Source organism: Chlamydotis macqueenii, chromosome 2 (genome assembly GCF_036417535.1).
Source record: "Chlamydotis macqueenii isolate bChlMac1 chromosome 2, bChlMac1.mat, whole genome shotgun sequence".
In the NCBI taxonomy this organism is placed as follows: Eukaryota; Metazoa; Chordata; class Aves; order Otidiformes; family Otididae; genus Chlamydotis; species Chlamydotis macqueenii.
The window spans coordinates 52,258,299-52,271,934 of NC_141557.1; the positions used below are offsets into that span (position 1 = coordinate 52,258,299).

Here is a 13,636-nt window from a genome sequence, read left to right on the forward strand (position 1 = left end):
CAGATAAGTGCTAGGACACTAGCACACTTTAAAAAGAGGCCCATTTATCAAAGAATAATAGTAGTAGAGGTAGCAGTAGTAATAACAACAGAGTTTAAACAAATACATCAAATATATATATATAAAGTATTAAAGAGCAGCTCCTTGTGTATTTTTTTAAACAGTAAGCAGTCCCGAAAAGCAGTTTTTCAGAAATTAGTAGCCAGAAATTACTAATTACAGATGTTATAGTGCAATGAGTATGCTCTGAAATGTTAAAGTTAAAAGTTTTAAGAGACAATATAAGGCCTCCTGAATCTTAATTTGAATTAAATTTATAAACTACAGATGTATACAAGGTGAATAAACTAATTAGGCTGCAACACCAGAGATATTGAATGATGCCCTGCCAGGGAATTATTATTTCTTACAACGCATCTTTGAGTTGTTTGTGTATTCTATCTTTAGAAGATCCACAGGGTGTCACTTCTACTAGGTCCCCTCATATTTTTAACTGCTTGCCATTACAAATTCTCATCACTACAAAGTTATTCCAAGTCCCAAGTTCTCATTCACTTGCATTTGCTTAGCCAAGAATCTAAAGGTTCCCAGACAGAAGATATTAAATAATTGCTAGTTAAAAATCACTAACAAAAGTTCATTTTAATTGATAGAAAACTGGGGGCTATGCAGGAGCTCAGTCCACAAGTATAAATACGTAGTAATCACTATCCATGATGAATCATTATTCACTTATGTATCAAACCAATGTTTTCAAAGCAATTTCCCTTTTATAACGATACATACAGATTCTGCATCCAAATCAGGTGAAACTTCTGCTGTGACAATTAGGTCTCTGTGTTTTTCAGATTTGGGCAAAACATCTGATAGGAAAAGAAAAAAAGTAAATCAGCTCTCCTTTAGCAAACATGCAGCTACATTTCTAAAAATAGTATCATTTCAATACCATCAAGTTTCAGACTTACATTATTACACTTTCTTTTTTTTTAAAGGAAAAAACTGACAATGCATATCATTTCTGACCAAAGAAACTTCCCAGTTTTGTAAGATTTCTACAGACAACTTAAACCTGGATCTCATTCTGCATTTCTGTATGAAAAAGCATTTAGATGCATTCTATAACAAGATTTTACACCTACTATACACAGTCTTCAAAGACTGTAGGGAATTTTTAAACTGTTGTCCTCACATCGAATCATGGAATCACAGAATAGTTTGGTTGGAAGAGACCTTTAAAGGTCATCCATTCCAACCTCCCTGCAAGGAGCAGGGACATCTCCAACCAGATCAGGTTGCTCAGAGCCCCGTCCAACCTGGCCTTGAATATTTCCAGGGCCAGGGTATCTAATACCTCTCTAGGCTACCTGTCCAAGTGTTCCACCACCCTCATTGTAAACAATGTCTTCCTTATATCAAGTCTGAATCTACCTCCCTCTATTTTAAAACCATTACCCCTCATACTATCACAATAGGCCGCTGCTAAAGAGTTTCCCCTTGTCTTTTTTATGAGCCCCCTTTAGGTACTGGAAGACCACTATAAAGTCTTCTCCAGGCTGAACAGCCCCAACTCTCTCAGCCTGTCCTCATAGGAGAGGTGCCCCAGCCCTCTGATCATCTGGAATAAACAACTATCTCTAAAATACACACCACACATCTCATGGCACTTTCATCTAAATGATTTGATAATGAGCACATTACACACAGAGAGATTTTGTGCCTAATAGAATTAAATAAAATTTAATAATAGTTATTAATAGTTATAGTTATTAATAATAATAATAGAATTTAATAAAATTAAATCAGATTTTTTTTAGTTTTATGTACAGAACACTATATGGGGCTTAGTTACAATATATTACCTGATTATTTCCAGGACTGTCAACATATAAGGAAAAGAATGCTACAGACTCACTCATATCCATGATTTAAAATCTAATATATATTCACATATGGAAAACAAGTTGTAAGGATTAAAAGCTAGGCACTTAAATACCATCAGAAATTGCAAAATCTCCTCTCAAGAGTCCAGAAGTCCAAATCTAAATCTAAGGTATTTGTGTTTTTCTTAAAAAGTACTTTCATTTCTTGTATTGTATTGGGACAAAAAAAAAAAACAAACAGGAAATGTATAGTTCCTAAAGTAACAAGGCCTGTTTCATACTGCCACAGTTGCACACAACTGGTTCTGCCAACTACACATAGCTCAGCACAATTCATTCCACTTGTACAGATTAGAAAACACCTTCCTTTTCTATCCCTCTTAACCATTTCTCTTCAGGTTGCTTCTTCAAGCAAACTATGACGCAACTTCTGATATACACTCATTTTTCTATTAGAAATAGGACAGAGATCACAAAGTTTACATGTAAGTATCAGCTTTTTGTTACTATTAAACTGAGCCAAAACATCTATGTTTCATCACTTATGTCATCCAGACTGATGCAAGTAGCATTAGATTTAAGTTAGTATAACAGTTAAGATTTTAAAATATTTCACCAGTTTATAATGTAAATCCTTATTGTTCAAAATGTATAAAACAGCTTAAGTTCAACAGTTTAATGGTCAGCACTGGACAGAAATACAAGACATTTATGGAAATAACTACTCAAGTTTTTTTTTTAATATGATGACCTAATTCTAAATACCTTCCATGTTTGGAAGTCAAAATGAAACAAAGAAAAATTATTTCCATATAAGGGTAGATATTTTCAAAACAACACAAGCTCTTACTGCACAGATGTGAATCCAAAAGATAGAGAAGACAATGGCTCATTTTAAAGATCATGCCTAGGAGTAACTTAATGATAACCAGTGTTCAAAAGTGTTTTGTATTCAACCAGACATAATTAGCAGTTATTTTAAGACTTTAGCTAAAGTTCTAAGAAAAAAGCCAAAATGAAACAAAGCCACAAACATCTAAAATTGAAAGATATTCTTCATAAATAAAAAGTTTTGCTGTAAAAAATGTTTTCTCACAAGTTTTACATCCAGTAAAGCCAAAGAAAACATAATTAGAGCAACTTTCCACAACAAAAAGAGCATTTATAAAAACTCATCTGAAAACACCACTGTAACACCTTAGATCAGATACGAAAGACTGAGGAAGAAAAAAAAAAAATAAGAGGAAGAGAGAATGGGGAAAAGATAAACAATATTCACAGTAAACTTGTCAATCATACCATGACAGTGATTAGAAAAGTTATAAAAGACAGCTATGTTTCCTTTCTGTCTTTCTAGGTCTTCCACATAATATGTCAAAACTAACAAACTAAAGCTGATTCACTTCAAACGGATTTATTTCTTCCATCATGCTTTTCTACCCTTTGCCTATGATAGTCAGATAAAACTGTCAAATACTTACAAAGAAGGGTTGTGGTAGAAAAAAAAAATCAATGGAATTTACCCACATCTATATGTTTAAATAACCAACTACTAGATTTGTGAAATTAAAAAATTGCTATTCGTCTATCACAATAATGGACAAAGTTATATGCAATTACAAAAAAAGAAATCTTTGAATTGTAGAATCAAGCTCATGACTGCAGATAAATAATTTCTTTTTTTCTAGGGATTTCAACTGTGAGCTTTTTCACTCCCATTTTTCACACAGAAAGCCACAACTATTTCTTTAATGCATTTTAAGAACATGCTAACTATCACCAGGAAAAGATTCTAATTGGTTCTTTCTATTTGCCGATGATTTTTTCCACAGTTTCCTGTCAAATCACATGGTTCCAATTCCCTGTCCAAGTCAGATACACTGTTTAAAAACTCAGTTATGAAAACACAAGCTTTGAAGGATCTCTGTAGAAATTATGTGCCATTACTTGAACAAAATCGATGCAAGTTATTAGCACTATATATAAATTCCAGAGTTTATCAGGATCAGTTATTTGTGTTTTGTTTGCTATCTCTCACTACATTCTTCAAATACAATGACTTTTGAAAGAAGTTAAAGCAACAGAAAAGTTGCTTTAACAAAAGTCATCCTTTGTTAATTTAATTACTTAAGAAGTGATTTGTAATAATAAAACAGAATTTGGCAGTATTTTCACTCTTTCTGAAGCCTAAGTGTATCAGACTGTTGCTGTGAAATTCCTTAGGTTTTCTTGCCTGAACCCTTGCATGAGTGAGAATTATCTGCAACTTGACTTAAACATCTTTAAAGTTCCAACAGGCACTATGAAAATACAAACAAAAAATTTTGTATCCAAGGCCATTACAGTCTAGGATTTTGTTTGTACATTTTCTTATTAAAACCTAAACTTTATTAAATATTACATTTCCTACAGAAATGTAGGAATGTAATTCTGGTTAAAGAATTAAAATAAAAAAAAAATATTTTAAAGTGCTAAAAGGAAAGTCAGGTGGTTAACAGTATGTACAACTACAGGAAAGGGAGAAGTATACCTTGTGTTTTTGTGGCCTCCTTAATGATTTTCTGAAGTTCTTTCATTTCAGCATCGTATTCTTCATAGCTTATTTCTCTAGAATCAACCCTAGGAGCCTGGAAAAGTGAAGGATCAGTTCCAAGGTAGGAACACTGAAGATGCCCATTGTCACTCAGAGTGACTATAACACCCTTCAAGTCTCTGCATAAAAAAAAAAAAAGCTCATTAAGAAATTGGGAAGAATCAGAGAAGCAACATCATTGAATTTATACTGCTTCCACTGTTCCATCTATAAATATAATAGAACTTCCTGGTTTTAATGACATTCTTTGACCAAAAGAAAACAACAATATTTATTCTTTGATTCAGACATGTTTATCAATATTACTCCCACTTATTGCAATCACACCTAAAAACCAACCCGTGCTAGACAGGTTGCTAAAACACGATCTAAGCATCTCAGAATCTGTATAATCACGACAGCTAAAGGAAAGGATCAGAACAAACAAGCTGAGTATACAGTACAGTTGCAACTTCTTTATTCACAAATTGTTACTTAAGTGTTTTGAAGTATGGATATTCAGGTTGGTATGTAGGAAGAGGAATTAGCTAAATATAACACCAAGTAAGGGAAGGGATGCATTAGAAGAAATCACAAACAGATGGAACATGTTCACAGCGAAGACAGCATTAGGACTTTGCTGCTATCAGTGGCATCCCTAATCCATTCTTCGGCTGCTACTGCAACTACTGCGCTGGCTTCAAAGCCTGGCTGCTTCTTCCCTGCAGTATTTTTCTGAAAGGAAGCCACATGGATCCAGAAGATTCCCCTTACACTGCTACGGATCAATACAATGAGTGTTTTATTAGCTACACTATAGTCTCTCTTCTCCTGAGGGAACAGTACTTCATTGAACTTACTCCTACAAAAATCTCACTCATTTCGCTTATCTGATCATGTACCACGCAAATGCAAGATTCAGGAAAGTATTTAACAAATTATGAGACAACAGGGAGTACTGTCAACATTTTGCTTAACTTGAAGATTTTCCCTAAAAAGAAGAGGAACTGAAGAGTAAAGAAAGACTAGCATAGATGTTAACAGCAAAAGTTAGGAGAAAGACAACTTTCATTTTCTTTTTAAAAATGTTTATTCTTAATTAAATTAAAATCTTGTATTTATTTCATGCAATAATTTGCTCTTATGCCATACTTAGAATATCTTATAGCAGCAGACATTGCCTTTGCATCAATTAAAACTGTCAAATTTAACTCTTAGATATAAAACTTAATTTTGAAAAGAAAGCCTAATCCACTATCCCACTAATTAAACTCATGTCAAACATTTCATTTATTTAAGTGTTCAAGCTATAATTCATAACAGATTAACAAAAAATATTTTAATTTACATACGCTGATACCTTTCATGTGCCTCCTCTAGTACAATCCTCATTAAAACCCAGGTAGCTGTATTAAAAACAGAGAATTCTCTCTGGTTTCCTATATTGTCTTGTAGCATGACTCCAGTACACACAAGTAGGAAATCTCATTCCAAAATTTTCCAGGATAATAGCAATTATGAAGGCAAATAGGTGTCACAGATCAATTTTGGTAACTGCTGGTCCAGCTGGACAGTCTAAAATGCTCTTTTATAGAACACTAAGGCCACAATCTCAGTGTGGTTTCACAACCGCAATCAAATATTTTGGAAAAAACTATGCTGTAATTGAGATCTGAAATCCAAGCAGTTACACTGCAACCGCATACAGAAATGAAGACTCCACTGTGCACTATACAAATAATTTGCTGCAGATAAGTTCGAGCTTTACTTTCCATAGAAAGTAATTTTTACTCTGTGAATGAAATAAATCTCATGGTTAAACTATGAATGTATGGGAACCGGTTGGTGGATTTTTGGACAACAGGTATCCCCAGTGAGTCCCTCGCTGCAGGTGGAACATGTAAATCTGAAGTGCCTTCTGGAATAGAACACACATAATGGGACTCAAAACACACTGTTCCCCTTATCTAAGCTCAGGTTAAACAGGAACAGTCTTCTCTTTCGGGAAAACTGTTCTGTTGCCACAGAAAAGCTTCCAGCTACCACCATTTTCATGTGGTAGCTGGAATTTTTAATATATATTAGCATTCACTACAAAAACTAAGCAAACTGCAATAGAAAGCTGTCTTTGTGATCACCAGAAGGCTGGAGATGTCAAGTCTCCTGAAAAAATACCTCAAGAAAAGAAAGTAGAAGACTTAGTACTGATTTTCAACTTACATATCCAGTACCTGTGTTAGCATCCATCCTGTGAATGTGATGGCCTATTTGTGACCTGTAAACTTGGGGTGTGCATCCATTATTTCTGATAAATTGTAAACTGTCAATCCAAAGCGAGAGGAAGCGGAACTAAGCATGAGTCCCGGTTTCTCTGGCTGCTTGAATATTTGCTGCGCACTATAGTTGGTTTCTTTGCTCAGGACTGGGTCTGTTGTTGGAATTACATGAAGAACTGCTCATCCTAGTTTTCTTATTCCAAAAAGCTCTGTACAACACACATCTGTGCTACATTTACAGAATTCTAGATGGCACATGGGACAAATACATTGGGCTAACCCTAAGATCTGTATACAAACAATGTAAGGAGATAGAATGTTGTGACTACTTGGACCATAACATAGTCTTGGTAAGGTATGCAAATAACACCTAATGTATAGGACTTTGCTTAATGCCTACTAAGTGTTTGCAAAGAACTTTACCATAAAAAGGATATTGTTGAAGCAGGTGCTACCATGCTACTAAATACTCTGCCCTACACTTTGCTACTCAGTTACAGCAAATAATGAAGTTGCTAAGGAGCAACAAGAGAAATTGCATCATTAGCTTGTTCCACAACTGAAGAAAGAAAACTGACACCTGAAAAAAAAAAAAAAAATCTAAAATTCCCCAGCAATGGCTTTGGATGATCTTAAAATTTCTTTCCTGATGCTATGAATCTGTTAAGCTAAGAAGGAAAGATCCATAACAACATCCGAATGTAAATCAAAAGGGCATGAAGAAATATAGCTACGCTGATAGCAATAAATCTTGGATGATATACTACTAAAATATAATACATTCAAACGTGGTTTGTAAATACAGTCCTCCCTATGTACTTTTAACTTGGCAGTCATTTGCAGGTAATCAGTCTATCAAACAAAATCAACTCAAATCAATGAAGTGATTGTCCTATATAAATTACACTTTTCTTAATTTCTGAGTTTATGTCAGCATTACAGAATGCACATTCAAAAATTCCATCTTAAAACAAACTCATTTCAACCAACTTTCCTATTAGTCATGACATCCTTTAAGTCCACAGTAGCTCAGAGACAAAAGCATTGGTTTCAGAAAGCAGCATTACAAATGACATTTTTCCCTTGCTTCAATTACTGTTCTGCTGGGTCCTAAGAAGACTGTTCAACATGAAACATATACAAATATAAAAAAGCCTTTTCCAGTAATCTTTCCTTGTTAAAGCTGTCCATGAATTTGTACATCAATAGAAACAATAAGAAAAATATGAGTAACCAGTTATAACATATGATTTATAATATATTAATTTCTCTGTTGGAATGTTTGTCAGACAGTCGAGATTGCTTTATTTTCTGAAGCTTTTATAACAATGGTTAAAGACAGTAGGGGGAGGGGAAGCATATTTAACAGTTTTATAGTAGTTTCCCCACAGCTACTGCACTCATACAATATCCCTGCAAATACCATTACTTCGTATGGCACATTTTGCACACAATCTGGAATTTCAATTACTTGTTAAATTTCTTTTATTGTAAACTCGTTTTTTTACTATATATCACCCAATAGTCAAAGTAATAGCAAATCTAAGGGGACGTTTTAACAGTGAGGAACTCAAAGTATGAAACAAATGATTCTGGTATCTAAAATAACTTTACAGTACAAAGCAACTCCTACACACATATGGTAATAATTTGAAAAACTACCTTTTATTGGATTCTGGGTAATAATAATGGCATATGCTTTTTGTAGGTCTCCTCTTACTAAACAAATTGCTCACAACATAATTCTTGAAGAAATTAAAATGCTTTGCATGTTTCCATTTATATAATACCAAATCAATCACTCAAACAATTGAAGATTCAATTTAGAAGTTGAATCTGTAATTCTGAGTTCTACTGGAATGACACAAGCTAAGCCTTGGACAACTCTTAGGACAAGGTCTGGTTATTGGGACTATTTACAGCTTTAATTATTTATATTTATAATAGCACATAAAACTTCTACCTCAATTTCAGAAGCAGTCTTAATTGATATTACTGACACAAATCATTTTAGAAAACAAGATGCTCTGCAATACTACTTTCAGTTCCTTATTGATAATGTATTATTTATAAACTACTAAATTAGGAAACTAATTCCTGAATGTAGTAGTTCAGCCCTGATCGGGACCAGACTACGCAGTCTCTCTCTCGCTCCCCCCACCCTCCGAGAGAACAGGGGGAGATGATATAAGAAAAACGGATCAAGGTTTGAGATAACGACGGGGAGAAATCCTTAAAGTTACCATCACGGGCAAAACAGACTCGACTTGGGGAAAACTATTCATTTATTTCTAAAATTAGCAGGAGAATGAGACAGGGAACAAGATAACCTCCCCCCACCCCTCCCTCTTCCCGGGCTTAACATTATCTCTACTACCTTCCCCTCCGGAGCGGCACGGGGGCGGGGGGGGAAGGGAATGGGGGTCGCGGTCAGTTCATCACGCGTTGTTTTACGCCGCTGTATCATCGTCGGGGGAAGAACTCCTCGCATTCCTCCTCTGCTCCAGCGTGGGGTCCCTCCCACGGGCCACAGTCCTTCGTGAAACTGCTCCGGCGTGGGGTCCTCCACGGGCTGCAGGTGGATCTCTACCCCTCCGTGGGGTCCTCCACAGGCTGCAGGTGGATCTCTGCCCCTCCGTGGACCTCCATGGGCTGCAGGGGGACAACCTGCTCCACCATGGTCTTCACCACGAGTTGCAGAGGAATCTTGGCCAGGAGCCATGTTACTCCTCCCCCTCCTTCTTCACTGACCTTGGCGTCTGCAGCCGTTCCTCACAAGAGGCTGGCAGACGTCTCTCAGGATCCTTTTTACATCTTATTCACTTCTCATCTCCTCTCCACTTCTTGCAGCCAGGCCGGGCCTAGTTGGGCCCAGTCTGCTGCCCGGCGGGAGGCCAGAGGGTGAGGCCTGCAAGGCCGATGAGGCCTGCGCCTCCCCCTCTCTGCCCCCAGCTCCACTGCTTCACATCTTCTCCCCTTTTTTTTCTGTTTTCCCCTACTTAAATACGTTATCGCAGAGGCATTATAACGGGACATTCTGCTACCAATTGGCTTGGCCTTGGCCAGCAGCAGGTCCGCCCTAGGCCCGGCCGAGTCCACTGAACAAAGGGGAGCGACTTCTAGCAGTTTCCTACAGAAGCTACCACCTTAGGCCCCCCCTCACTAACAAAACCAGAACACTGAATAGCGGTCAAGCATTTTGAATCCAATTCTCTCTTCATTTTATCATCCTCTGAAGTAATTATATGCAAGAGCATAACTACAATAGTACTTTTAAGTTTACTGCTTTTGAAAACCCGAATTGTTCTAAGTTTCACTACCATTTCAATGTAATCTTAGCTGTAATTGTGTGAAGTATTTGATAAAATGATGAAGGAAGATCAGACTTGGAGTAATAAACTATAAGAATTTTCTAACATGAACTAATGAGAGCAAAAGTTGAAAGTGCATCTTACTGTTACTAAACACAAACCAAAATCAGACCTTCAGGTGAATATTTAAAGTATACCTGGTGTGACTCAATGACAGCTACCACCGATTTTTAACTGGTTTTGGGTATCTGTGGAGCACCCTCGGGCTCCTTTTAAAATCTCTTCCTCATTAAAAAAAATCTTTGTTCAAATTTATGTAAGAACTAATACTTGTATGTGCAAGACTTCCCCATTCTGCTATTACACATGAACACAGATAATCTGTTTGCTCTCAGAAACTTAAATTCTTTAACACACTTTGCATACTCTGCAGAGGGCATGCAAACATTTAATGTAAATACAGTGTTCAATTATAATTGTTTAGCAATATGTAATAATATTGAGTATCATTAAGTTGTAAATAATTTGTGCTGTTGCTTTACAGAAAAGCATTCTTCATGTTTCCCATTTGTGTGATAGTTTAGCATGGCTGATCTTAACAGAACACCAGACACAAATCTAGTTTAAAAAAATGTAAATACATGTAAGAGGAAGAGGAAAATTAAACATGATTTCATCTTAATAACTAGTCAAAAGGCAGTTGAAAAAAAATAGAGAAGTTATGACTAGAACAACAAGCCAACACTTATTCCCTCTTATAAGCACTGAAATCCACTGAGAGTCAGAACTGAATAAAACCTGAATTTGGCTAAAGTGTTACCTTTTTGAACGCTTGAAGGATTCTCCAGCTTCCAGGTCTTATACAGTACTTTCACTCTACTTGGGAGTGAAGACATTTTCACTAGCACCTTTGCATGGTAACATCACACAGTAAAACAGCAAACTAGTGCCTTACTACGCGACAAATTCAGACAAGTGTTTAGCTTGTGTAGTTTTCTCTCTGAAAGAGACTCTTTGTCTAAAAGGCCAAACGCCATCCAGCGACCAAATAAAAAGGAGCATCCTCCACCAAACAAAAAAAAATTTAAAAGCAATGGAAATTAATTGTTTTCACTTTTACTGCCAAGTCAAAAACAAACACTACTCAGAGAAGTTTGGGTCAGGGGTCTTTTCTGCTGGGCCACTGCTGCCATCTGCAGGGCAGCACAAGGCTTGTGAGGGGCAGCCAAGCAGCACAGCTTTCACACAGGAGAGCTCTAAAAACTACCAGATCACATCAAATGAAGCAGGTTTGTTTGGTTGGTTTTTTTTTTAACAGGGTTAGTCTGATAGCTGGAAAGTTTAAATACAAGGGAATCTTAACAGATTATGATTTAACAATTCATGCAGAGGGACAGACTTCCATGCACGACAATCTCTTCTCATTCCTTCAGGCAGGTAACGCACATACTGGTATAGGCAGGGTAGACACACGTTCTAACCTGATGCTACAAATGACATAATAAAATTAATTTTTATCTGAAGGATGAACTAACTTAGTTTCTTGGGGTTTAAATATAAAATCAAAACTACTTCAAAAGCAGTTAAGGCTTTATTAAAAATTAGCCAGCTACACAAAATGCAGATTTAAGTTAAAATTAGTATTTGTCACAAAGTAGAATAAAACCAGAATATTTAGAGTGATGATACAGGCCTCCAGAAATACATGGTCTTGCTTCCAGCAAAAAAAAAAATGTAAAGAGCTCTTAAGTATAATATATTCAAGGAAAAGTTTCTGACTTCCACATTACATTTCTTATTATCACAGTTCTGTATCTAACACACTTATTGGCATTACTTGTATTGAAAACAAATGTGGAGACTGGTAAGAAAGCCTGATTACTTTAAATAAGAGTGCAGCCTCTAAGTCAGAGCTCCAAATAGTACGAAACAAGAGAAATAACATTGTGATTTCATTTATGACAGTACCAATGTTAGCAGTAAGAAAGAAATTAAGACCAACAGTGACACACCTAAAACATCTCCATGCTTCATTCCCTCATGGAGCTACAACAAGAAATACATATTTCTCCATTTGCACCTCCTTCACCTGAAGTCTAAAATAAAATCTGCTTCAAGGGCAGATTCCCCCACTGGCAGACAAGTATACAGCAGCTTCCAAAGGCTATACCAAAAGGTAGCAGCTACGGCATCATCAACATAGGATCTGGGAGGCCTCAAGAGTTTATCCTTCATCTTCACCTTCTCTTCTCCCACTTTTAGATAGTGGTTAGAGTCCACTTCACACCAGGCAAGCTGGAGAGGCCCCTAGCATCTCTGCTTCCAACAAAAAAAAAAGAAACTCAAAGTGCTATACTGGTAAAATCTACACTCTAGTACATTTATCGTTTTAGATAAAACTTATTCTTTACTGTTGGCTTCATACAAGCAAATATTAGACAGTACATGAGGAAAATCAGACTACCCACAGACTACAGAGAGGCTAACAAGAATAACCATGATGTGTCTTTACTACAGATTTATACTGAAAAGATTGAATACTTACGTAACTTTAAAAACATTCAACTCAAATTCATTCCCATCTCTTTCTCCTCACAGCTTGACAAGGATGTTCCTGCAAGCTTCAAAATCCACCAGCATTTCAGGCAGGAAAAAGTGCACATGCTATTACTTTTAACAATACTTACTGTCCCTTTACCTTGTCTTGTAAAGAGCAAAGCTGCTCTTCAAAAGCATCTCTGGCACTTCGCATTGCTAGCTGGCTCTCATTACCAGAGCTTAACATAAATGTGCCATCTGCTGGTCCTCGTACAAAAAAATGTCTTTCATGTTAATAGCAAAATAATCAAGACCTTCAAAACCAACAGCCTTAGACTGTTCATAGTAACTATTTTTCAAACAGGATGTCCAGCACTTCCATGTGTCAAAAAGAAAGTGTCACAATAGATCAATGAACTCCAGCCTACTGCTCAATCAACTCCAAGACTGAGTTCAGAACCTGATACAGTTATATTCTACCCTGTCACAACATAAATAGGCACAGAGAAATTGTAGGTTAGTAAAAGAAAAAAAAAATCCCATGCTATTTGTTTAAAAGCAAGTATTTTGTTTTAAATACCAGAGGTGGAGTTATTTGCCTTCTTTTTCTTGAGAAGTTAGAATTTCCACTTTTAAGGCTTTCTCTACAAGCACGAGGGTAGGAATATTTTAAGTGTTATTCTAAAGAAAGTTGAAACCCTTACAAAACCATATGACTATTAAAAGTAGGCTTTTTGAAAAAGCAAATAAGTGACATGCAATAAAATTAGGAAAACTGGCAATATGGGCATGTACTTAATATCATACAGTAAATACCATTTGAAACTAACTTGCTAGAAAGCCCAGTCATGAATTACAGTATGCGGTAGACATAGTATTTGGCAAATCTACATCTTCTGCGCTATCAAAATCCTACTAAGGTAAAAGAAATACAATCACATTCACATTTTGCAACTAAGCTACAGACAATGAAATTATCTCTTCAAAAGACCTTTTAAAAGGGTAATATTTTGTACTGACATCTTTTGACAATCCAGTGGTAATTTAGTGATGAAAACA

At 36.1% G+C, this 13,636-nt stretch overlaps 1 protein-coding gene across 5 annotated transcripts in view; it reads right to left on the reverse strand.

Annotated features, from left to right (window-relative positions):
• BBS9 (Bardet-Biedl syndrome 9) overlaps nt 1-13,636 on the reverse strand; it is a 309,787-nt gene that overhangs the window by 250,541 nt on the left and 45,610 nt on the right. For all 5 annotated transcript variants that reach the window (XM_086742981.1, XM_086742982.1, XM_086742983.1 and 2 more), the window contains 2 exons: nt 4,411-4,592; nt 787-863 (listed from right to left, as the gene is read on the reverse strand). In XM_086742981.1, the coding sequence (XP_086599107.1) occupies nt 787-863; nt 4,411-4,592 (259 nt within the window). The remainder of the gene's footprint in view (nt 1-786; nt 864-4,410; nt 4,593-13,636) is intronic.